Raw genomic sequence first — 26,929 nt, forward strand, 5'->3', positions numbered from 1 at the left:
CCTGCCATCAAAGCATTCCCTGGACAATCGCCCTTTATACAAGTTTTGAAAGAAGTCCACAACATGGAAGCAAGGTACAGATAAAGAAATAATTGAAAAGGTAGCACTACATGCAGACGGAAAAGGGTAGAGAAGGCAAACTTCAGGATTCTAACCCGTTATGGCACTGATGCTATAACTGTGTGGAACACCAGTATGCCTGCATAGGGCAGGGACAGTTGTTAATATACAGCCTTTGGTAGATACTGCCCTTATACTTCTTATGATGGATGCAGTGAAAAAGAATGAATACAACAGATTCACACACACACACAAAAGCTCATAATTGAAACTGTAATGTTTGTAAATCTGAATATACAATTAGCATTAAAGACAGGCAGAAAAACAGGCATATCATTTCTTTTCTAAAACCAATTAATATACAGATGAAACCTCAGTATTCTACAATGCATCAAAACATTAAGAAAATACCTCCTCAATCTTTACAGTCATAAAGAAACTATTTCTTTATTCTAGCTTTTGGTGCTTTATAGGATTGCTCTATTATCATTATGATCTCAAAAAGTATTAAATACACAGTTCAGATTAAAGCACCATGAATTATTGATGAACAGATGATTCAGTATTTCGTATTTGGTGTTTCACATTACAGAATATGTTCATCATAACATTTAACTTTCACATTTTTTAAAACAATTTGCATGCTGGAAAGCAAAAATTACTACTTATGCTCATGGTTGCTTTAAAAACATTAATCAGATGCAAAATACATTCAGCACTTTATCCAGCTCTAAAAATTCATCAGTTGACACTTAAAAAAAAATTAAGCAAGAAATCTGAAAAGTACTCTTTATCCTGATACATTATCTCTCCTTCAAAGTATCCTATGTAAGGATTCCTGAAACAGAAATTATTTGTTGTTTGTTGCTGAATTATTTTACAGCCCTTGTCAGATTTTTCTTTTGTTAATATATATCACTTTTGAACCTATTTATTGTATTAGTGGTAAATCCAATAAAATGGGAGACAATTTTATGGGACTTCCATAATTTAATTATAAATCATGAAAAATACATTGTTTTCTGTTTCAAACTTACTTCCTGCAAATTTTATCTGATATGCCATTGTTCTTTTTTTTTGTTTGTTTGTTTCTTTGTTTGTTTTTGTTTTTTTTTGCCAATGACAAGTTTTCATCTTCTTCAGGCCTTTCAACACTTTATTATTGTTAATGGTTTTTTGTTCTCTGCTTCCAGTGTCTTGAATATTTAACCTCTTCTCCAATGCAAAAAGTTCCATAGTTTTAATTATGCTTCCTAGGTTTCTCTGTAATTGTATTCCCACTTCTAGTATGCAATATACAGTTCTAACATGCAGTATTTAAAACCATTTATAAACCATTTATAAACACAGTGATTAATGATTTTTTTTTCCTTGCTCCATTTTAAAGAGATGCTTTTCTAAATAACAGAATGCAATGTTTTTAGTTGTTAATCTGAAATGGAAGGAAATTATGGCTATAACAAGCTAGTATAGTATAACAATATTATGCAAACAATGTAATCCACTTATTTCCCTTCTCTTAAATAAATTGTACAAATAAAAGAGTACTAGCAAAAATTTGCCCAGATATAAGCAGTAGAAAGACCAACATTTTTAGTATTAACTAAAAAGGAAAAAAAGAATGGAAGCGACATCAGGTTAGACAGAACTGTACAACTACTGTTACTGTATTGTTGGTGATAGCCTTGCATTACCTGCAGTTCAACAGGTATTGCAGTATTGTATTCTCTTACAGACTTATGCTCAAGTAAAAAATCACTGTGCTGGTATATGCCATTTTCAAAAACTTTTGAACTCAAGGTTCCACTGATCTTTTATTTTTGAGATGGATTACTCTTATTATATTACCTACTTAGGTATAGAGGGTTCACATTTTCCTCACTGTTTAAAATTCTAGCCTTAACATTTAAAGGGATTCTCATGCATTTTCTTCTATTTTTACTAAATCAAATTAAATACTTCACTTTTAGCTTCCCTTTGACAATTATTTTTCACCAAGAAAATATAATCTCATCATTAGTAACTTCTGCAGCTTGTAACTTGCACAATACAAAGTGAAATATAGTTTCAGGAATTTAAAATGGTGGAGCACGTAAAATTTTCTAAATTTTCTTTGAGAGATGTTTTCCTGTAGAATGTAAAAGGCAACATTAAGGAATGTTGCTGAACGAAACATGCTACAGAGCTAAAGCTTAGACTACACAGCAGCTATTTTGCAGCTTAAGCTAAAGATCAAACTCCTTGCCACAAAAGTATTGCAAGATCTGGGTTCTTTAAGCTCAGAAGCTAATATATAAGCCACTCATTTTAGAAGTGTTTTTGAACTTTAGCCTGTCATTTTGGAAACAGCCAAGGTGTTCCAGGCAGGCTGGAAATCCTAATGACTTATCATAAATATGTTATCAGTTCAAACACTTACTCAAGGTCATTTGCATTTCAGTGTCTGGTCAAGGTACAATTGTTTCTTCCATAAAGAATTTCCTGATTTTGAAATAAATTTAGTCAATTGAAGAGGTTATTTCAGATATTTGTTACTATTTGAAAATGACTTCCAGTAATATTCATCTCATTTTCATGTCCTTTCCTGCTGATGCAAAAAGATGTTCACAAATGGGGAAGGCAGTTGCACAGGAAGTAATCACAGGCAGAAAAGGCAACTGAAGGAATAAATATGATCTCTATATATTCATTTCTCAGTAATTTAGGTATTACTTATACCAAGAGGTGGCAATGTCTTCTTAAATAAAAAGTACTATGATAGTAGGTTTTCTCAAAACCAAATTAGTAAATGAAGTACTTGATAGCTGGGAATATTCAAAGAAGGCTGTTTTTAAATTCTTGAAGAAAAACATAGTGTCTGAGATTTAGGAAAGATCCGCACAGCATTTAAGTTACATAAACATCGTATTTGAAAGGCAACTGCCAGACCTAACAGGAAAACTGCAACACTTCCAATTCTCAGTAATGTAACACCTACACATCAACAAAATAGAACAAATTATTTCTTTAAAATTTCTCCTACTCTGATAAGTAAAAGCAATATTGAGCTGTCTCCAACTTTACATGTGCAATAACACCACACAAAACTCCCAAATACATTTTTTTTTTCTTAGAAAGGTGGGTTTCCCCCCTAGCTTTCAAGTTTTAAAAAATAATACCTTGCTAGAATCTGTCTAGATTTCACTGACAATACAAGTCAAATCACTGCAGTTTTTAATACCAAGTATCAGCTGAACCAAACATTTCACTTGGCAAGAAATAGTACAGGACCTCATCACAGTACCTTGTCCACATGGAAAATTAAATCCAGTTCACAGACATTTTCAAAACATTTGTCTAATGTTTCCACAAATACCTGCAGAGAGGCAAAACAAAAACAAAGGTCAAGTTTTAACATAAACTCAATAGACCCATTATGTCTGAGGTTCAACAAAGACAAATACAGAAAATAAAAAATGGGCAGATTTTAAGACATTAAAAGCATACACAAAAATTAGGTGGTTATCATAATTATGTTAATAGAATGTTATTTGTAGAGGAAAAACTGTATGCACAAGTCATTTTATGTCGTAACTGCTAAAATCACAAACAGTTGTGAAAATAGTTGAATCTTGAAGAAAGTGACACCACCTACGCTACAATTTTCTCAGCTGTCATTTCAAGTTTTCATTCCCATTTCCTTAGAATGTAATTATTAAGCAAAAATCTACTGGTTTTTTTTTCCATTATTGTTACGTTTATCGATTACTACGTTGCAGGCATCTCCCAGTTACCAGTCTACAATCAACTCTCCTACACAGAGACGCAGATCCAATGCAAGATGTCAGCATTATGGCTTCTGGGAACAGTTCAGGGAGCAACACAGCAACTATCACATGGTTCAGACATGCTGAATTCAGGAAGGACCAAGGTAAAAAGGTATCGGCCTTAGTGTCACACCCATTGATTCTTTCAGGCATACCACCACCTAAACTCAGAAAGGTCCAGCAGTTTCTACCCAGGCTGTAAACCCCTCCTTGAATCTAGAATGTAGGTAGAAAAATCAACAAAATATTCAAAATAGAACAGGGCAGAAAAATCAAAGCAGCTGTTCAAGTCTAGCCACGTATGATTTCTGCCAGCTATGGGTTGTAGGTTACCCTGCTCTGGTACCTCCAAACAGAACCCTTGGCAGGCATGCTAGCCAGTTCCAGGCCTCTAAGATCATCCCAGCCCCCATTTAGGTTGCATAATAAAAAAAATGACGACACTTGTACTCCTGTAGCCCCTGAGTGTCAATCACCATCTGCTTGTGGTATACTGGCAGACTCCGGTCTTACAGAGACATAAGCAGAATTTCCTTTATGCAAGGGGTAACTCTTGTTTGACTTCACATGAGATATGGCAAGACCTCCAAGTGAAACATATGCTTGGGTTTGAGAGCTTAGGATTTTCAAAGTTAGAAAGAACTTCTGTAAGCATTTACAGATCATGCATTAATGACTAGTAAAGAAACTGCAACCTACGGAAAGTTTAAATTCATTTTTCTATATTTCAGTGCTGTTCTGTCACAATATGCATTTAATACTATTTCTTAACTTGTCACTGCACATAAATTATTTTTCGCAATTCTAAACTCACACCCAAATGCAGGAATATGGAAGAAGTTAAGCACCTGTTTTTAATTCCCAGTCTTTTCAATGTGGCTTATTAATTCCACCTTAGTCTTCAAGAGAAACCAGATTTCAAAATGCCTAGGCCCAAAGAAATTGAAATTTCTGCTGACATCTTCTACTGACGAAAAAAAAGGGAATAAAAGGCCTGCCTTTACATATACATATTTATGTCCATTTGATGTCAGTCATTTCCAGTTGCCTACTCTGCATAACAACTCACATTATTGCTATTTTCAATCCCTCCGTTTCAGAACCTGCTTACATATAAAAGAGTACCGTGTACTGCTGTTGCTAGTAACTTACTTTTAATTTCCATTTTCAAGTCCAACTACATCTAACTGATGTTCTATGCATTTAAAACAAGGATTATTCTTACATTCTAAAATACCAGTGAATAATGTAAACCAGGAACACCGAGCATTTTCACAGGCAGACTCAAGACAATGAAGATCATTAACAAGTTAACTACCTAAATGAACACATTTATGTTAAATTTTATTGAAACTAAGCAAAGCAGATTTTTTTCTTCAAGTAGGTGTTAATTTGTTGTGATAATAAAAGTCTTCTATAAACAAGGGAGGCAAGCAAATAAAATATATATATATTAAGCAGAACAAACTACACAGCTCATAAGTATGTGCAGCAAAACAAATAACCACAGATGTTCTCTTACTTTCCTTGTACCTTAGAAGAATGTGGATACAAGGACAGTGCTGTTTGAGATCAGCTGCAGGAAGAAGATTGAAAATAGCGTGTAAACGTAACCTTTACCTAAAGGTTTTAGTTATAAGAGTTCACAGATTGAGACCATTTTTGAAAGAAAATATTCCTCATACACATCACAAAGTTCACACATAAATTTATATATCCTGACTTGGACATTCATCTAGTAGCTTGAGAAACAAATGTTCCACATTAAAAAAAGCTCAGAAGACCCCAAAGATATGTTTATTTAATAGCAGTATGTATGCCCACACATCAGAAACACAGAAGTTTTATTTTTCTTCCAGTAACCGGGGCTTCTCCCATAAAAGCCCCGTATCTACAGTAGTTGCTTTCACACCTCTACCCATTGCACAGTGACAACAGTACACAGTGCAGGAACTCATAAATCTCTGCACACAACACAGGGATACACTAAACATTTGTTTTTCTATACAGAAATCAGCTTGAACTGAGTATTCTTTAGAGAGTATTTTCACCAACTAAAGACTTCTGATGAAAGCCCTAGAAGCTTCTTCAATTTTCCATTCATGATGAAATGTTCATTCAGAGTAATGCCAGCACTGACAAGGTATAGAACCCTCACAAACTATTGGTCTATAAAAGCACTGATCTACAAGGCAAACTATGTATTTTTTTTACATTAACATTTCTCATCTGTTTTAAGATGTCTTCAAAAAATTGACGGTTAGATAAAATTAGAGCCACTTTGCTTTCATTGCAATTTTAATTGAGAGTTGAATACACTGCACACAATAACAAGCAGTGCCAGAATTTATGTTCAGTAAATATCTCAGATACTGCATTCTTGCAGATCAAAATAAACAGAAGAGAATATACACCAATTGTTTCAGGTAATAAAAAAGGCAAAACAACACAAAAAAAAATCAAATTTACATTGTGATGTTATTGGAAAAGCAAAGGGAAAAGAAACAAATGAATGAGTCAAATACAGAGCAGGAAATTAAGGATTTAAGAATGAATTCACAATGACTGTCTAGCTCCCCCTTGTGCTTCAATTTTGAAATTATAGCTTTTTACAATTCAAAGAAAAAAAAAAGCATGAGTACCTCCATGAAAGTAAACAAAAAAAAAACAAAAAAAAAACCTCTTTTGTAGTAAGTACACTCCAATTAAGCCAGGTACATAACTCAAGAGTAAAGCATATGTACCATAGTATTAATTTGCTGCTTATATTTACAGAACAGAATCCAGGAGCCCCCCATAATCATGAATATGTCAAAACACAGACCACCACCTTTACCAATAAAACCTTATTTCCTAAACAGGCAAATAATAAGACAAAGGAGAAAAATATAGTTTAATATTGGGAAGATAAGAAAGATGGCAGAAAAAGCAGAATACATAATCAGTTAAATTCATCTGTCTGAGGCTAGATAAAGTCAAATACCAACAAAAAACAGTATGTACAGAAATGCAACAAAACCAGCAAGCATTACTCACGTCAAGAAGATCCCATTCCTACTTCTAAGCTAAACAGCAGTGGCAAACTTTAATACACAATTAATTCCATCTGCCCATAAAGGGTCCTCCTCTTCACTGCTTTTTCCTGTTCAAATGCTGCTTGAGACTCCCAACTAACTTTGGAACATAACAGTCCCACAATATAGCCAGTCCTCTATAAACAAAGCTGGTTTCTTTTCTGCTTTGAGGGTGGTAGTAAGTCATCATTCATATATCACTGCAAGCATCTGAAGCCACCGCACTACCCACACTGGCACTGACATCCCATCCTTCTTTCAATAATGTACTCTTACTCACAGCTTCTACAGAGAACACCAAGATTACAGCATAAGGGAAAGACTACTGAAGTCTTGCTATTAGTCAAAACAAAAGTGCATTGGCTTTCAAGCAGACCTGCCAATGAACTTAATGCATTACCATTAAGGGAATAAGGGTTTTTATGTAAAAAAGTCCCCTGCGGCCTGCGGTGAGGACCATGGTGGAGCAGGCTGTCCCCCTGCAGCCCATGGAGTACCACAGTGGAGCAGGGTTCCATGCTGCAGCCCGTGGAGGAGACCATGATGGAGCAGGTGGCCCTGCACCGACGGAGGCTGCTGCCTGTGGAAGACCCCTGCCGGAGCAGATTCCGGGCCGGACCTGTAGCCCGTGGAGAGGAGACCACGCAGGAGCAGGTGACCTGGCAGGAGCTGCTGCCTGTGGGGGACCCAGGTTGGAGCAGTTTTCTCCTGAGGGATGGACCCCGTGGTACAGACCCATATCTGGAGCAGCTCTGGAAGAGCTGCTGCCTGTGGGAAGCCCACATTGGATCAGTTCATCAAGGACTGCATCCCGTGGGTGGGACCCCACAGCACAGGGGACGAGAGTGACCGAGAAGGAGCGGCAGAGAAGAAGCGCTGTAGACTGACCATAACCTCCATTCCCCCGTTCCCCTGCACCGCTCGGGGGGAGGAGGTGGAAGAGTGTGGATGGGGGGGGCAAGGTGCTTTCGGTTTCTTTCCTTTGTTTCTCACTTCTCTAGCTTGTTAGTAATAAGCAATAAATCTTATTGTCTCCCTATGCTGAGTCTGTTTTGCCGTCACAATAATTAGTGCGTGATCTCCTCATCTCAACCTTTGAGCCCTTTTCATCGTATTTTCTCCCCGTTCCTCTTTGAGGAGGGGGAGTGAGAGAGCGGCTATGGTGGAGCTTGGCTGCCCACTCGAGCGGAACCACCACATTAGCATAAAAGAATCTCTGGTCTGGATGATCTGTGTATCCTTAGAAACTGAGAAAACTGTGTCTCAAAAGGAACTGCACTACATCTCCCATATACATCTATATACATCTTACTGAACAACAGTATCATGCTTATATAGTTATATAAAGGTTATATAAGACTTTTCCTGCAAGATTATGATCTCACAGATTTAGCTACTTATTGAGACAACATGCTTTGGGAATGTAGCAGTGGGCTATAATCCTCAAAAATGCTTACAGCTGACACAGACCATTAGGCCCTTAGGATAGTTAGGCTCCATCATAAATGTCACTAATTGTACACTCATGCCAGTCCACAGCTTGTTATATTTTTATGTACTTTTTTTCCATGGGCTATAACATTATGTTTAAAGACCAACAAGAAGAGTCTATCAGAGCTACAACTTACCACCTAACTTACACTGAATCCAAAAGACTGCACAACATGGTACAGATGCTGACCTACCATTCAATAATGATACATTAATAAATAAAATATTGCTAGTGTCCATGTTAAAGAAAAGAAAGACCAAAATTAATACCTCAAGCAAATTCCTACTGTTATGTTCAAACGTCTCTAATTTGTACTCAGTATAAATACTGGGGTAGATCTTGTGACTTTTAATACATACAGTGCATTCATTAAACCAGAGCCAAGAAGACTTACCCATGAAACAGCTCAGACCTAATGGTGACCTAAGCGGCCTTCACAGAAGTATCTCAACTATTACTATGTACAGCAAAAATGTTATGCTGAAAAGAACTGATGACCACTATGTGCAATCTAATCTACTATGGTGCTTTCAGTTTACAAAACAGAGTAAGTCTTAAGTGCTACACAAAGGTCTAGGTTCATTTCACCATTTTATATTCATGAAATAGTAAACTGGCCTCCTATATAACTACTTATTTAAACAATTCAATACATGTACAATTCATAACTACAGATGGTTTACTCTTAGCTCGTTGTCTCTGAACTAGAGTAAACGAAGACATATGCAAAAAGTTCAACATTTCTGAACACAAAAACTAAGCTTATTTACTAGAGTATGTGCATGTGTATGTGTACATACTGTCAATATGCACTGCACATGGGATTGAGATGAAATAATAAACATTCTGAGGGTGTTTTTGCAGGGTAAGATCCATTTAACTCTGATTGCTATTGGTAAAAGGATTAAACAGATCTTTCTGGCAGCCATACTGGAAATCAAAAGTGTTTAATTAATCTCCGTATATTTTCTACTATAATCAAATGGTTGAATTACACTGATCTAGAGAAATGGGAACACTAAGCAGCTGCAGGTACTGTGGTGAGACTGTATTTATAAACAAAATCATATGTTTCAGAAAAAAAAATAAACAAGTATTGCTATACATAGAAATAGCATTTTTATTATTTCTGCTTCCTTTAAGTAGTTACAATTGCATGTAAATAAACACTGGGGCTTAATGGAAAAGATGTGAAATACATAGATATGGAGATGGAAATCAAAGAACTTTTGGGACAAGAAGCAACGCAATTTTAAAGGAAAGGTTAAGCACTGCCTAATTCAGAGAATTTGATGGTCCTATATTTATATATATAGTAGGAAGCTGCAGAACCTCAAAGTAAAATTAGTTTACACTATGTAACTGGAAATAATTGGACGTTACTGGTGTGTCATTTTTAATATACCATTACAAATAAAAAGCTAGTTGAATCTGGATAATGGCCTGGTAGAATGTAGCAAGTCAGACACTGATGTAGGTAAGTCTTTCCTATTCTTACCATCTGATTAAATAAGAAGTATTATAAATAACCACTTTATCTGCAAAATATCTCTAAGTCGCATGAAACATTAATATGCTTCTTTTCTCAGTTTGGAAGTATTTTAGAAGACTTAACTAAGCAACAAGCAACTAAGCAACTGTGTAGAACAAAATGCTAAAAGCACGCAAGGCGATTATACACTGCCCTCAGCAACTTGCATTATTCAGGTATTGCAGAATGTTTGTATGAGCAAAAATGATACTAGAATCTAGAAAAACAGTTTCCTTCCTTGTTATCCACACACCCACCTGCAAAGATAATTTGGATTTACAGTCTGGAAGAGCACTTCACTCCTAAGAGCTGTTCTGAACACTTGTAGGTAACTATAAGAAGCTATTCAGTACCAAGAAAGGTCTGCAGGGAACCACAAGGCTTTTAAGGCTCACAGGGCTCTCTGCAATGCAATAGTCAATACATACAGGCCCATGTCTCAGGACACCACTGATCACATAATAAAATCAATTTTCTCGACACACAAGCTTTTAAGGGAATTAATATTCCTAACACAAGTATACAATACAAACATAGTTCAAGCACATTAATAAATTAGCACGGAATCAAGTTTTAAAATGCTTAACCATAAGTGAATCACTGAGCTGAGACCCAATTTTATGTAATGACCTAGATCACTTCAGGGTGTGAAATGATTTTTTGTTTCACACATCTGACTACACTAACAATCATCAGTGAAATTGCTCATGCGCAAATTTTAAGTTGAAAATCACTGGTGTAGTCAGAGTTCTCTGAACATACAAGTTTTTGTATTACCAGACATGATTTTTCTTGCTGAATTGATAAAGGCCTATTTAGCAATTTAAATCATACATGCTATGCTAGAAGCACTGTGGAAGACACTGTATTCAAGGAGTTAGTGATCTCATACAGGTCACATCTGCTCTATTGGGCTTTGTACTTTGGACTTGAGAAGCCCATATGTTATTAATGTAATCTGTAACTTGCAGCACCTTGGGGAAAGGTAAACTGTAGGTGGATCAAGGAGTGGAATGTATTGATCAAGGACCAAAAGACCATTGAACATACAGGAGTTGGCAATCCACATAATGCTTCATGTAAGCAGCCCCAGGCCTGTGCCATACTGCACGTACCCTGTAGCTTTCAGAACAGTGTTGTGCTGCACAAATATCTTGGCCACAGGATAAATGCTGCCAGCTAATCATAGCAGAGATGCTTGCCGGCAGCACCCGCTTGATAGCGGCAATTACACCACCTGCATGGTGTTGTCTTTATCTAAAATTGCAGCAAGAAATACTCATGAGAACATCCTTTAGGAACAGAGTTGTTTTCTTGTGAGGAAATTATATAATATCTGAAAATAGCTCCCGAAAAAGGGAGAACTTCTCTCTATGGACACAATCTAGTCTGTACAATGTGCTATGAGAAAATCTACCTGGGCTCCATTTGATGCTGCATGAACACAAGATGCATTGCAACTGAATGAACATAGGATTTACTCAACATCTGCATTCCTCTTCTTATTCTATTTTATTAAACAGTTACCTTATTAAGCTGCTTTGTTGTCAATGCTTTCCTACGGAGACCCAAAGAACCCTGTACCAGATCTCTGTCTCTGTCCTCATTTCCCCTCCCCATCCCTGTACAGAACTTCCAAGGCACATATGAATAAAAGCTCCCAAACCACATGGACCTTTTCATCTAAAGAGGTTCTGGATGCTTTAATCTGTTATGTTTGTCGTAAATACACACACACACGCATACACATGTACAAGCAGCTTTGTGTGTCAAAGCTCTATCATCCAACATCATCTTGGCAAATGGTTGGACTGCATCATTTTGACCTGCAGCCAAAACAAGGCCTTGCAAAGCTGCAATTAAAAATAACTGATGATTGCTCCAAATTAACTGTTCTCTTCTTTACAATCTACTTGGGAAATAAGTTTTTCAAAGAAAGTCCAGAAAACTGCAGGTGACCCAAAAATAATTCTCTACATTTTGAGAGTATTCATAGTTAGCTTCATTTCCAAGTATTACAGAAAAAGATAAATATTGAATTGAATTTCTAAGGTACTCAGAATCGTAATTCAACTTTAAAAACAAACAAAAACCAATGAGACAAACTTACTTGTATTAGGTCTAAAATGCCAAGCTCACTTTCTGAGGAATCCACACAGAACACAAAATACAAGGTAGCATAGTGTCGGTAAATAAGTTTGTTATCAGATCCACCTATTAATCTAAAATGGAAAGAAAACATAAAAGCTCAGTTAGCATCTCAGGATACGCTGGACAACTGCCCAGAGTTATTTCAGTTAACAGGAGCCCTGTTACTAATGACTGGCTGGAGCTTTCCCAAATCTATGACACAACTTTTATTTTGTGATATAATTATAATGGAAGAAAGGAGAAAAAAAAAAACAAAACACACCAGGACAGCACAAGTTACATTTAACACACAAGCACAGTTTGTGTTATCTATATGGACATTAATAATTTCAGCAAGAAGAGAAAATATTTAAACTGGTATTTCTCGTCTGCTATAGCCTCTCAGAATAAGATACACAAATCAAGGAAAGAGATGTTCGGCAGATCATTAACGTTCACTTTGGGCACGAGGATGTCTGCTCAGATAAAATTAGCCTGGACCTACATGGCTATACATCTCACAGTTCTCCTTTACCTCTATACCAGAACTGAACTACCTAAATTCTTCCAAATATTTCAGTACGCTAAGCTAGTATCTATAAAATCTGAGGCCTTTGGCCAAATTGCAAACTATAAAGTGGTACCTGCCCTGAAAAAAAGTATATAGATTGAAATGGCAACTGCAGAATTGAGCAGTAAGAGGAAAGCCAGACTCGTGTTCTCTGTGTCTAGCTTCTTTCTGTTGTACCCTGTAATTTTTTTAAGGCTCCTAATGAGTTCTTGAGCTTAGAGATTTCAAGCCAACATATTTCCAGCTTGTAACCATCTTCAAGAACCTAACCCTAAGATCAAAAGTTGAGTAGTTAATAGAGAAGCATTTTATTTTAAATATATAAATGTATATACATGTATATAAGGGATCACCTTGACTAAGAAAAAGACATCGTAACTGACATGGTACAGATAAATATTTAGGTGTGACTCTGCACACAGAAAGTTAAGGCATTAACATACTAGCTTTCATCAATCAGAAAATTTCCATTATTAAAATGTTTAGCAGACTATGACAATCTCTATGTTTATACTGGAGATTATGAGCCTACTCTATCGACTATGACCCTTTTCCTTCATAGCTATTCAATCTTAATAACTAGTATCTAAAAACAAAACACTTTTCCACGTCAGAATTTCTTCAATTAAAGCCAGAGTGCATAAAAAAAAAGACTTGATTCAAGAAATAGTATTTTGTATGTGTCTTGTGGAGATGTAGGACCCAAGTCTTGCTTTTTTCCTACTCTAACTATGCTAATAAAAAGTCTTAGTTACAACTGCAGTTAACGCTTTTTTTAAATACTTTTTTTTCTTACTTCATAGAGCAAGTCTGAACCCTGACAGAAAGGCTGGGGACTCCTACTCTTGGAGGCTGTCTCAAATTTTAAGAGCTTAAGCCTAAACAACAGCTATGAAATATCTTAATTTTCTCAGTGCGTATGGAAATAGCCAGTGCATCTGCAAATGAGACCATAAATTTTTAGCTGGATTATAGAGAAACTGGTTAGGTATCATCTGCCTGTTTCTTCCCCATCTTGTGCCTGAATACCTTTTAAGATTAGATATAGCACTGTGTCAATTACAGTACTAGAAAAAAATGTGGTTTAGTGCCTAAGTAATTTTGATACATACACACACATGTATAAGTGTTTATTCCAGTGAGTAAGGGAGAGCATACCTGGGATCAAGATGATATCATTACTGGTGCACTAAATTGGTCAAGTGACATGGCATTTACATTAGAACTGTAAAAACAAGTGTGCTACTATCAGCAGAAATATTTGCAAGTACAGAATGCTTATTTTAAACCTGATACTTACAAGCCTCCTTCCAGGAAATTACAGACATTTTCATCACGTTTGGATACTAAATGGAAAGTTTCTCTGATAATTTGTTGCTGCGTATCTTCACTCTACAAAAGAAAACATATTTTGCTATCAAGCTAAAATGAATTAACTAACAATGCATAGCACCCACAGCAAGTAAACAGAACACAAAGCATATGAGTATCCTTAAACTATCAGCCTTTCATGCCTTAAATCTGCCAAAACCAATATGCAGTTTGTTACTTACGTCATTTTAACACCTGCGGTTAAAAAAAAAAAAGAAAGATTTTTACAAGCTAAGTTGCAGAAGAACATGTTACTGTGAAGTGTGAAAAATGTGACAGCTTTTAAGAAAATTAGAATCATAGAATCATAGAATATCCTGAGTTGGAAGGGACCCTTAAGGATCATCAAGTCCAACTCTTGACAACGCACAGGTCTACCCAAAAGTTCAGACCATGTGCCTAAGTGCACAGTCCAATCTCTTCTTAAATTCAGACAGGCTCGGTGCAGTGACCACTTCCCTGGGGAGCCTATTCCAGTGTGCAACCACCCTCTCTGTGAAGAACCCCCTCCTGACGTCCAGCCTAAATTTCCCCTGCCTCAGCTTAACCCCGTTCCCGCGGGTCCTGTCACTAGTGTTAATGGAGAAAAGGTCTCCTGCCTCTTGACAACCCCTTACGAGGAAGTTGTAGACTGCGATGAGGTCTCCCCTCAGCCTCCTCTTCTCCAGGCTGAACAGGCCCAGTGACCTCAGCCGTTCCTCGTACGTCTTCCCCTCAAGGCCTTTCACCATCTTCGTAGCCCTCCTCTGGACACTCTCCAACAGTTTCATGTCCTTTCCAACAGTTTCATGGTATTCTACAAATACCATGATTTAAAACTAGCTTATTCAATAAACAGGAAGTACTGTGAAATATTCAGGAAGAGCTACATCTCCACTGTAGCCTGAACGGCTAGACATCCTTTGAAACTGTTTTCTGCCTGCTAATGCATGAATGTAGTCTCAAAGCTCTAACAGGGGGGTGGTGCATTTGAGCCATGTATAAGCTCTAAACTATAGATAAGATTTATATATATATAGATAGATAGATATATTATTATATTTTATATAAATATAGATTTATAGCTAAGCTATAAACTTTCCTTCTGACAGTCTTTTATTGATCAGAAACATTGCTTCTAACTTTGAGTTCACCGCATTCTTCTCGAGTTCCCACTGTGACTGTCCATCATTTCTGCACATTTTCTTCTGTAACAGCAGACTCATTCCTTGCAAATCTATACATGCTTCAGCAGCCAAAAAATTTATAAGTAACTCTTCTAATTTTGCATTTGTTTTTTAAGCACTGAACCCTGAAGTCAGCAAGCAGAGGTAGCCCCAATCCCTGAACAACGATGGAAGCCAGCATTTTACACCACTGTATGAACAAATACTGGTGCATGCATATTAAAAGTGACTTCAGCTAGCAATTGGTGCAGTCCCCTCCACGACTGCTAAGCAAACAAAGCCTGGCATCAGTGCAGTTTGCATTCATCACCTTAAATTTGTGTGTTACTTTACAAATAACCTCTACAATCAAGAGACATTAACAAAAAGCTCCAGCAGACATAAATTACTCCATGAAACACAGAACAAGCCAAGTGCAGGTTCCTCTGCTTGTGTAGTCTGTGTTTCTTACATTGTGCCTGCCTTCCTCCACTGCAGTAATCTCAGCTTCTTTCCCTGTGTGTATCAGGAAAGAGAGGATGTGTCTTTTTCCCCTCGAGAAACTGAGATAAGTACTTTGACTACTTAAAATAGCTTTCATTTTCAGAATCTGCCCTTATTCTCAAAGTTGTTCTGAAGCTTATTTTCAACTTCTAATTTATGGCCACAAGTCTACAATATGAAACGTAAAGCTACACAGAAAGGGATGATCAAGACAAGGTTGCAAACAACAGGCAACTAAAAATAATAATAGATAATGACATCATTTCATGTTTTCATTTGCTATTTTCATTTTAAAGACTACACAGTGTTGTTTATGTATGCATATTATCCTACTTTATACATTAAGGATCTGTTCCTTCTGACAGGAGCCGAGTGGAATTCCTAAGAGAAATCTGTTATCCTCTTGTCATTCACTCCTCCTTCCCCTGTTTCTCCTTTTCCTACCCAGAAATTTGCAAATGCACAACCATATCAGAAGATAGAAAAAGATATTTATGTTTGAATTGAAATGAGAATGGAATTAAGTGCTTCACATTAATGATGGAGATGCATACCTTTGCAAAGTATTTCATCTACCTATTTAATCGTTATATCCCCACTGAGAGGGAGGAATAAGGGAGACATCTTTCAGAAGTTACTGAAGCTCTGCAATGGAAGTTATCCATAAAGAAACACAGAAATACACAAGGGGAATGTTTATAAATATAGGTAGGTGATAATACTCCACTTGAATTTTTAAATTAGGAACAGTGAAAGAAAGACAACAGCTTGGTAACACAGAATTGATGAGAGAGATGAAAAAGGGATTAACCAACATATATTAGAGTTTTTCTGTATCAACTTTCTGAGGAGAAAGGCTCAAATTCAGTTGCCCACAGCAATAACCTGTATCAGTTACACTCCATTAATTAAAAGCCTTGCAGCGCAAACTGAGGCCTCAGAGTCATCATTTTTGCTCTGAGGTGTGTGTAGCAAGATACATCCCTTCCAGTAAAGCTAAATATGGCTTCCGTAGTGGCCAGAATTTTAAGTAACTGGCCACAGATACGAATAAATAATAGCACTTCTTTGTAAGAATAATTAGTTTACATAATTTTGGGGAGTATCAGCTGTTTTCTTGGATTTTATTGTCCAAGGTCAGCCCAAGCAGAGCTTAGCCTGTTTGCTAGGAAAAGCTGTATGCGTGATTAAAGCATTAGCTTAAAATCTCTTATCCTTGAATTAAGCGTGGCCACACTGTTTCTTGGACCCCTCGGGCTGCACTTTCCGTTCAGACCAAGCTCTCACACCGCATTTTCAGAGCTGCTTCAGCCTCCCGTGTAAAAGAATATACTTTTGCAAGTGATTTTTTTTTTTTTTGGGGGGGGGGGGGGGGGAGAAATGTATTTTCCTATTATTTTGAAAGCTTTCAAAGGGAAAAGGGCAGCGCTGACTTAACTCCGCGGGCCGCGGAACGCCCTCCTCGCTCCAGCGGACAGACAGACAGACACGTAGCGCCACATCCGAGAGGAGGCCAAAAAAACACGCGCTGCGAGCCAGCTCCCAGAAACAAATGAATTAATTAACGAAATTAATTAACGCGAGAAATGTAAATTAGTAAGTAAATAAATAAGTAAATAGATAGATAGATAGCCCGGGAAAGCAGCCTGCCAGTGAACCAGGGCTTCTCCCTCCACCCGGAGAACCACCGAGACGTTCGGCGCTGAATGAGAACACGCCAATAAATGAGGAAGTCGTTGGGAAAACGCCTTTTGCTGGGGGGACCTGGCGACGCGGGGGCGGTTGGAGGGCACCCCCCCCACACACACCCACACACCCACACCCACACCCACACCCACACCCCCCAACGGCTCTAACCCCCGTTTCCACCCCACCCGCCCCCTCCCCGGGATGGTGCCGGCGCCCGTCCCGTACGTATCGCTGGTAGAACTTGGAGAGGCGCGGCTTGCCGTGGTTGTTGAAGATGAGGATGGCCTTGATCATGGTGCGGCCGCCCCCGCCGGCCGGGCCCGCGCCGAGCCGCAGCCGTTAACGGACCCAACCGCCGCCGCCGCCCCGCCCCCCAGCGCCTGACGGGACCGGAGGGGGGGGGGGGGGGGTGGAAGGACGGCGTCCCGCGAGGGACAAAACGCCTCGCGGCGCCGCGCTGCGCGGACGGGGCGTGGCTTCCGCCCGGCCCGCAGCAGCATGGCGGAGGACGGGGAGCAGGCGGCGGTGTCGCCGCAGGGGGAAGCCGGGGAGGAGGCTGCGGAAAGCGGGGTGGCGGCGGCGGCGGCGGGCGCTGCTGAGCCGGTGCCTCCCGCGGCCGGCTCGCCGGGCACCGAGGAACCCGCCGGCGACGCCAAGAAGAAAAGTAACGCGGCGGTTGGGCCGCTGTGGGGACGGGTATGGGGGGGGGGGGGGGGGGGGTGATGGGCAGGCGAGAGGGCCAATCAGCGGAGAGAGCTGGCGGCGGTAGCCAATGAGGGCGCGGTGGAGGCGGGACGCCGCGGTCGGTTGCTAACGGTGCCCCCCCCCTGCAGTTGACGTGCTGCTGAAGGCCGTGGGCGACACCCCCATCATGAGGACCAAGAAGTGGGCCGTGGAGCGCACCCGCACCATCCAGGGGCTCGTCGACTTCATCAAGAAGTTCCTCAAGCTGATGGCCTCCGAGCAGCTGGTACCTGAGGGGGGCCCGGCGGGGAGCCAGGCGGGTGTTGCTCGCAGGTGATAGGTGATAGGAGCAGAGGGGGTGGCCTCGAGCTGTGCCAGGGGAGGTTCAGGTTGGGAAATGAGGAGGCAGTTCTGCTCAGAAAGAGCAGTCAGGCACTGGGACGGGCTGCCCAGGGAGGTGGTGGGGTCACCATCCCTGGGGGTGCTCAAGGAAAGGTTGGACGTGGTGCTTGGGGACAGGGTTTAGTGGGTGACACTGGTAGCAGGGCGATGCTCGGACCAGGTGGTCTTGAAATTCTCTTCCACCCCTAGTGACTCTATGATTCTACAGCCCAGCCTGCACTTCACACAGCTCTGTACATTCCGTGCAAAATTGCTCTTCATTGGGAGATTCATACGTGCAGCATAGGTCTAAAAACTAGCTGTATGGAAGGAGCGTTTAGGAAAAACGCTGAAGTGTTTGGGATTGACTTTCTGATTGCTGGTGGCTTGTCTCCTTCACAAGTTCTCTTCCAGACAGTTTAAAGGTGCTGTCAGAAGACTGATTCCTTTTTCAAAACGGTTAGTGTGGGAATGTGCGTAGCTGGGCAGCACAGTGCCAGTGCTGTTCCTTAATCCCCTTGAAGCCTAAAAGCCCTTCTGATAATGTAGGAGTTGGAACTGGTACAGAAATATTTTGAAATTACCACTTTTATTTCAACACCCATACACTTTTTAATATGAGCTTTCTTTTTAGATATAAAATAAAAGCTAGACTCATTACAATGCTGAAACGTGCAACTGAAGTATCAGATAAGGTAACTAACAATGTCTCAAAAAAGAGTAATAGTTAGTTTTTACCGCTGGTGAATATTATCAACAGTTTAATTCATTAACTCATTGTCTTAACAAGAAAATAAAGAGGCACAGACTGTTCCAGCATGGAACTTAAAGCTAAACTTCAGGAACAAAACCCTAGGAACTGTATAGGCTTTTTTTTGGAAACTGCATGATATCTATATTGCCATCTTACGCTGCAGATCCCAAGGCCCTCTGACACTACAGACTAGCTACTCTGTGTACTTCTGTTTAAAGCAGGAAGTGAGAATGGTGACCAAAATAAAAATAAAATCTGTTTGTGTTTGTGAGTGTTGTTCTAATTGAGAAAATTTAGGTTAGTGGGAGTGGTTTGGATACTCAAAATCAGATGAAGAACTAAACCAGTGAGTTTATTTCCTGCTGCAGTATGGGAGAGCAGTGGATCATCCTATAGGAGAATGCATACAGCACCTTGCTGGGGCTCATTTGGAAGTCATGCTGCCCCTCTACCCTGCAGTGAAGGTGCTAACTTGTTCTAGTTTGGTGCAGTCTGTAAAGATTATTAAATACATCATAAACATAGGACAGATTTACATATCCCAGGCTGAAGAACATTTCTTCTGGGTACCTTACTTATGAAGTCTCCATCTTCTGTTTTCTTTTCTTGCAGTTCATATATGTGAACCAGTCTTTTGCTCCATCTCCAGACCAGGAAGTTGGGACCCTCTATGAGGTGACTTTCAATTTTAAATATCCTTTCCAAATGTGCTTAGCAGAGGCTGTGGTATGATTCTGGCACTTTAAATCTGTTACTGCTCCTAGCTGCGCTGGTGGTATCTTCAATTTGGTGTAATAGAGTTGCAAATCACAGATCTGTATTGATAAGGTTTGAAGAGACATGACTTCATACAGCCTCTGGAAGAGCAGTACTTCACATGTGTATGTCATGCCTCCAGTTGTGATGGAGACCTTTGTTATGAACAACAGTATTTCACGATACATTCATCTGGCTTGTTTTTGTTTTGCTTTGTGTATATGCTAGTCTGTGAATAACCTAACAGCTCTTGGTTTTATTTTATTGCAGTGTTTTGGAAGTGATGGCAAGCTGGTGCTGCATTATTGCAAAACCCAGGCATGGGGGTGAAAGACAAGCAACACAGTTGCATAGGTGTGATCTTCAAAAATGGAAGAGGAACTCACTTTCTTAAACTCACCTGTAAATGCACGGAAAAAAGAGGGTTTGGATTTCTGCTTGTGACTGTATACTTACAAAAACGGCAGCAGTTGAATAGCATGAAAGAAGAGCTACCGAGGTTATCCAATTGTGTAGCTTTCTTCCAATGTACACTTTGGGTACAGAAAAAAAATCTGCATATCTGTAGAACAGAGCCAGCTCTCCTGCTTCTGAGTTCCCAATTGCTGTACAGGAAGGGAAGCTCTTTCAAAGTTGTCTTCGGGACTGGGCAGCACTGTTGCTGTATATGGTGTATGGAAGATGAGGTTTCCTTTTAATTAAAAAGGGATGTGAATTGCACCTACAGCCTGGTATTCAGTTTGCTTCTCAAGTGTTGTTCATACGTTGTGTGCATTCTGTATGTTATGGACTCTACACCTTGAACATACGTTATCTCACTTCAAGAATGTATTTAGATTTTTTTCTCATAGTCAATATGCAGGTATTGGTAAATAACCTTGCTCTATGCCTTTTCATGTTGGCAGTCTAAGTACCTTATTTATATGGCACAGCGTAATGATAGCATATGCCTCAGAAATATGTCCTCCTGCCAAATTGCATAGAACTTTGTACAAGGCTGAACACTTCAGCAGTTGCCAGGATATTTCATTTCTGGCATTGTTTAATGAGTAGCAAAACTCGTTGCGTCTTTCTGTTAATGAAGTAATAGACATGAGGTGCTAAAAAACTACTTTATATTTAGTCCTTTTGGCTGCTGCTCTTTCTGCTTCACCAGTTGCATGTTCCATCAACCAAATAGAGTTCACTTTATGTCCTTGTGCTAAGCCATAATGTAATGAGGATTCTTTATTTTTTTCACCCTAGAGGGGACTTGGTACTTTGACTAGGGTGCCAACCTCTCCTTTTATTTATTGGAGGGTTTGGGAGGTGTGGTGGTTATTGTGGGTTTGTTTTTTTTTTTTTTCTTTTACGTTTGCTGTTTTTGTTTCAGGTTATTTCTGTGAATTTATTTTAAATTGGTTGTGCTATCTTCTATGTTTGTTTTATCTGTACTAAATTAAATGTTAGCTGTCTGCTTGCTGTAAGACTGTTCTTACGCTCGCAGTTTTGGTCCCTGATGCAATCCACTTCTTCAGCACATGCGGGCAAAGCAGCCTCTGCAGGTTCAAAGCAGCAGGCCTGTCCAATAGCTTGAGTGATTTGTTGCTGTCTCATGTAACCTGTGTGTCCAGTATGAGCAGTTCTTATGTGGTCTCTTGCAACCAACATGCCAAATTGTTTCTACCCTTTGAGGAATTCTGGAGAACTAATGCTTGGTTTAATGTAGAGGTGGGTGCTGCTGCTATTTCCATATTTCCATGCACCCAAGAATGTGGCACGTGCACCAGATGTGTAATACTTCCTATGAGAATAGTGACTTTTTTGGTGGAAAACCTACATAAGAATCCATTGGATTCAGCTAACAATGCAGAATTTTTGTAGTTTTTCTTGTTCATAACCCTGATCTCATGAATCTTTGTTGATTTAACAGAACTAGTGCAGAGGTGAGCACTCTGGTTCCATTCTGAAGAAACTGCCTGCTTAGTTACTGTAAAGCCAGTATAACCTTGTACAGCCACCAGAGGGTACACGAGGACAAAGATATTTGCTTTTTTTTTTTTTTTCTGGATTTTTTTCCAATCTTTTTCATAATATGTCCACTTGCCTACCTCAAAATGTGTAGCAGTTTGTTCTCCTGTGTGGCACTATGTTTGCCTAAGATAAGGCAATAGTCTGGCAGGTCCATTGGTGCCTTTTACCTTATTTGATCTTAACATATGAAACTATTCGATGCAGTGCAAATGTGCTCTTTAGGACTGATGCAAGAACTTTGTTTTGTGTGTGTTTAGTTTTTTTCCTTTTTTTTTTTTTTCTTTAATAAAATAAAAATCCATCGGGATCTGGAAGTGAAGGAGGACTGTAGGTCACTGTATCTTGCCAGCTAATGTTAGAGGGTTGTCCTTTGTGTTGAATCTATAGATAAATTTTGTGTTTGAGTTTAAAAAAAAAAAAAAATGTTTGCCTCAATTCCTTCAGAGATAACAGTCCAGTAAAGTAAAACCAACAGAAGTAGTTTGTGTTGCTTGTATTCACCACATTCATTTCTGAATTTGGACAACTTAACCATACAGGTTTGAGTTATGCATCTATTTAAGATTCAGCATGTTCCTTGCACCACACGCATTACTTGTTCCAATACTGCTCTTTCTAATGCAATTTCTAATGTTAGTTACTAGGTATTTAGTCACTTCATTAATTTAAGAGACTTCCTCAGAGACTTTAATTCCAGTTTATTTTGGTTTTTGTCAGATTCTGAGACTCAGAAATCATTAAGCCCCCTTTCTTGTAACAATTGAAGGAGTTGAAGGAGACATTGAATCTATGTCAAAATAGTACACTACTTGCAGAATTCATTTTATCATTCTACAATAAGCCATAAGGCATAATGTTACCCTAAAAAAAAAACACAACACCCTTGATGTGGGTTTTGGGTGTATCCAGCAGAAACAAATATACGTGTGCATGCATACACTCCTGATGGACAAAGCAAGGACTGCCTAACGTGTCTAGTGAACAGCCAAAAACAGAATCACAAAAGAAAGCTAAAAGGAGCTTTCTCTTCCTACCTACAGGCAGGGCTAATAGTATTTAATTGTTCTTGGTATGTGTTTGATTAGAAAAACATCAGTAACAATGAATACTCACAAAGTCTGTGGGTACTGTCTTCTAATTAATACTACTATATTACTTTGGAGGTTTTTTTTCCTACTGCCCTGCTGCTGCCAATATATATGTATGACTTGCAGCATCAGTATTGTGTTGTTGTTTGCTGCTTTGTTTTGTTTTCGATGCAGTGTTTTTCCTGATACATAATCACTTCTGTTACTCATGAACTTCTGTTTCCATGACCTTCGTACCTTTCTTGAGGTATCGTAGCCCAAGTAGGTAATAGTACCCTAGCTGAAGTGTCAGCTAGACAAGATCTGTTTTTGTAATTAGTCCTGATACTGTGTGGAGTGAAAGGAAGATGCTGAACTGTTTCTGCTCTTCATTTTTTTTCCAACCATAGCTATATTATTTATTGGCTCCTAATTTACCAGTATACAGTGACTACTCACCTCTTGCCTTGTCTGACTGATGAGTGAATGAATGCTCCGAGTGGCTGCCTTTATTATGTTCCTTTCATTTTAATGACTACCAGTTCTGATTCTGCTAATTCCCCAGTGTAGCTTCCATACTTCATGTAATGTGACTCCTCCTTTTTGTCATTTTCTCTGTTACTGTCTCAAGTCAGAGAGCTAGTCATCTATTGTCAGTCTGGTACCTTTGGGGCCCACAGCTTCTCTTTCTGGAGTCAGGATATAATCATTCCTGTTGTAAGTGGCAGAAGCATTTCTTTTGTGTATTAAGTAATAGACTAGAAAGCAGATGCATCAAATACATTACACAGCAGATAAAAGACTCGCAGTCCATGGCTTGTAGAATTTGCAAAACACAAATCTTGCAAAAGACAAGTTAAATTTTAAAATATGAAGATGTAGCATCTAAAATCATAGATGATCCTGAAATTCTTTAAAATGTTTGTAGTTATCTTTTAAGAAAGAATACTTCCACTAAATTGTAAGCATCAGAAGCTTAAGTGGAACATGACACATCATATCCCCTGTACACAGCATACCGTGAGTAACATTGTAGACTTAGGAGTGTTGTCTTCCATTTAAAGATGCTACACGACTATTCCATATAGAAATGAGCTAACAATATTTGCAATGTAATTTATTCACTTGATTTTATGTAATTGAATGAACAGAATAGACAAGTTGGAAAAAAAACAGTAAACTATTTTAAATATTGAGAGAGGTAAGGATAAATATTTAAAAGGAAGACGATTACACTGTTTTCAGGAAAGGTTTAGTGCTTCACAGTGTTCTGATACTAAATAGTGCTATGCAAAATTGTTACTCTGTTTCCAAGGTAACAGTGACAGAGTTCAAACCCTCTCATCCAGGAGGCATTGTTTATGATTTATTATTCTGATAATGGTTTGGAGATTAATTATAAAACTCTAATCTGTAGCTTGAACTAATCTTAAAAGCATGTAGAAAACAAAGGAGCTAAGTGTAACTGAAGTTGCCTCAGGAGTGAAATAATTGCATAATTATGTTGCCTATGGCCATATTGAGCAAATGCCAACTTCTAAATCTTGAAGAATTACTGCTAACGTATTAACAGAAAAGATGTCTGTGTTAATTATACCCTCAACATAATCTTGAACGTACTGATCTACAGTAAAATGAAGGAAGACTTTTCACTTATTAATTCTGCAAACTCATCCTTAGCTCCCAAGCAGATTCTATTCATGCATTGCTGCAATTTGTGGTCACTTTGCAGATCAAACTCTGTTTTTACTTGCCCAAGCTTTTATCTTATGCTGTTCCTGAGTATCCTGAGGTCTTCATTACTCTTCAGATGACATTGGACAAAGGCTATGCAAGGCATTGACATACTACAACATCTTCATATGGAGAGATGAGACAAAGAAAGGAGGGGGAAATGCCTTTAACACTGGGTTTTGCATGATGATTATGACTCTGTTACAACTGTGCATAAAATGCCATATATATTAAAAAATGTTTTTGGCTTTGTTTTGTATTGGATCATCAAGAGAACAAAAACATTTGGTAACAGAGCAAGTTAAATATGTTCATTCTTATTTTCTGAGATCACACTTTAGCTTTTCTAGTATCATACTTAATATGCTCCCAAGAGTAAACAACATAAGATCCTAGGTATTTTTCTTGCTCCTGCTTTGCTTTTGCTTCAATAACCACAAGCCCATGAGGTGTCAGGTACTTCTCACCAGTTTTTTGTCACCAGAAAACTTTGACTTGATGCCTAACTATATAGAGAGATAAGAATACATTTAGAGGTTGTTTCAACCTAAAATAGATGCTTAAAAAAAGGTTGAATGAATCACATTGTTGACTAAAGAGAGGCCCAAATAAGTTAGAAGCTTAACATTAAGCCAGTCACACTACGTCTATGTTACTAGAGTCAGTAGTGCCAGGAAATTTTCTGGGGCACCGTAGCTCAGTCATGTGTACAGCTAATTGGTAGAGCAGTTGCTAGCATAGATTTTGGCATACACACAATTCATGCGTTACCAAGGTGCCTTTTCTGGTACACATTTTGTATGTTACCATCTTGTTCTGGTTGCTAACAGGTTAATAATATGGATGCAGGCTGCACTTTGATAGCTGGCCTCTGTGCCACAGAGTAGTCCTTGGGTTATTTACTAGTAGATACACAGTCCCAATTTCAGGTGAGATTTGATCCCTTGTGTCCACATTGAGAAGAATTAAACTTCAGGGAAGAAAAAAAAAAAAAAAAAAAGGTTGCTCTTTGAAGTTGAGAAGCAGTCTCACAAGTTTTTCAAACAGTTCTCCAGCTTTCCCATGGAACAGATACTTGTGCTAAATGTCTGCAGACAGCTAGGTGCTGTAATGTTTTTTGTTAAAGATGCAGGTTATAGATGGTGCAGAAATACTACTTACACAATCGTAATTTTCTCATACTTCTTCTTAGAGGTACATGATGAACATTAAATAGTAAAATTTAGGAAAAACTGCAGGAGTCTATGTCCTTGCTCTACATCTTCTCATGGAGTTGTTCCTGATTAATATTATTTATGTATATATCAACCAATCAGAGTGCAAAGTGTTAAAATACCATTCTTTAGAGGGCTATTAGCATTAAAAATATTAGAGGCTATAGTTAGTTGTTGCAGTTGCAAAAATCAGTGTATAAAGTTAAAGTAGACAAAAATGTCTTTCCCTCAAGACCAGCTTGGTAACAGAACTAACAACCTTGGCAACTCTTGAGAATTAAAATGCATTAAGAGCTCTCCAACTCTGAAACAGGAAACCTCAAAGAAGAGAAGGGCTCCAAACAAAACTACACAGCAAATATTGTCAGTGCAAAGAAGTCTAGGCAGGACTTTATTTAGCTTTCTCAAAGAAATACTACCAAAAAAAAAAAAAAAAGTTATTTTAATTTATTTTTCTCGCAGAGAGCATATGGATGTCAATATTTTCCATTTTATTTATAACATATGCACCTTCTGCACAGCATACTAACTTCCACCAAAACTGAATCAAATTATTTTGAGTCTTTTCTGAGCTGTGTGGTTTAATGCCACCCAGCAATTCGTGCACTTTGCTTCATTCAGCAGTACATGCACTGCTCAGCAGATGTTAGTGTTTTCAAAGTATGGTGTGACATGGTATGTTGTACTTCACTCACTGATCTCACTTCACTCACTGATCACTGTATTTTGAAGCCTGATTGTGTTTCACTGTATGATCTGTGTTTGATACGATTTATTCTCATGTTTTGTTTTTTTGTTTGTTTTGTTTTGTTTTTTGGTATCATTGTTCAAGCAGCAGATTCTCATGCAAGGTCTATTGGGTGCAGAAGGCTGGATCTCATGAGGTTATATGGCTGAGAGGAGGCTGCAAGTGCTTTTTCACAGCCCCAGAATGAGTCAGTCTGTCTGGATGT

The 26,929-nt window shown here is 38.7% G+C and overlaps 2 protein-coding genes across 3 annotated transcripts in view; one reads left to right on the forward strand and one right to left on the reverse strand.

The window, feature by feature from the left end:
* AP3S1 (adaptor related protein complex 3 subunit sigma 1) overlaps nucleotides 1–17,756 on the reverse strand; it is a 34,355-nt gene extending 16,599 nt beyond the window's left edge. For both annotated transcript variants that reach the window (XM_082783525.1, XM_082783524.1), the window contains exons 1-4: nucleotides 17,599–17,756; nucleotides 13,965–14,056; nucleotides 12,074–12,185; nucleotides 3,344–3,415 (exon numbers count right to left, since the gene is read on the reverse strand). In XM_082783525.1, coding sequence (XP_082639651.1) covers nucleotides 3,344–3,415; nucleotides 12,074–12,185; nucleotides 13,965–14,056; nucleotides 17,599–17,667 — 345 coding nt within the window. In that variant the 5' untranslated portion in view covers nucleotides 17,668–17,756. The remainder of the gene's footprint in view (nucleotides 1–3,343; nucleotides 3,416–12,073; nucleotides 12,186–13,964; nucleotides 14,057–17,598) is intronic.
* An 88-nt stretch (nucleotides 17,757–17,844) lies between these two features.
* Nucleotides 17,845–20,674, forward strand: ATG12 (autophagy related 12). The gene is made up of 4 exons (XM_082783526.1): nucleotides 17,845–18,037; nucleotides 18,207–18,343; nucleotides 19,805–19,867; nucleotides 20,219–20,674. Exons 1-4 carry the CDS (start codon nucleotides 17,872–17,874, stop codon nucleotides 20,276–20,278), a joined length of 426 nt encoding a protein of 141 aa, XP_082639652.1. The 5' UTR covers nucleotides 17,845–17,871; the 3' UTR covers nucleotides 20,279–20,674.
* Nucleotides 20,675–26,929: the final 6,255 nt, after the last annotated feature.

The sequence above is a fragment of the Aythya marila genome, assembly GCF_965140915.1.
Source record: "Aythya marila genome assembly, chromosome: Z".
Classification (NCBI taxonomy): Eukaryota; Metazoa; Chordata; class Aves; order Anseriformes; family Anatidae; genus Aythya; species Aythya marila.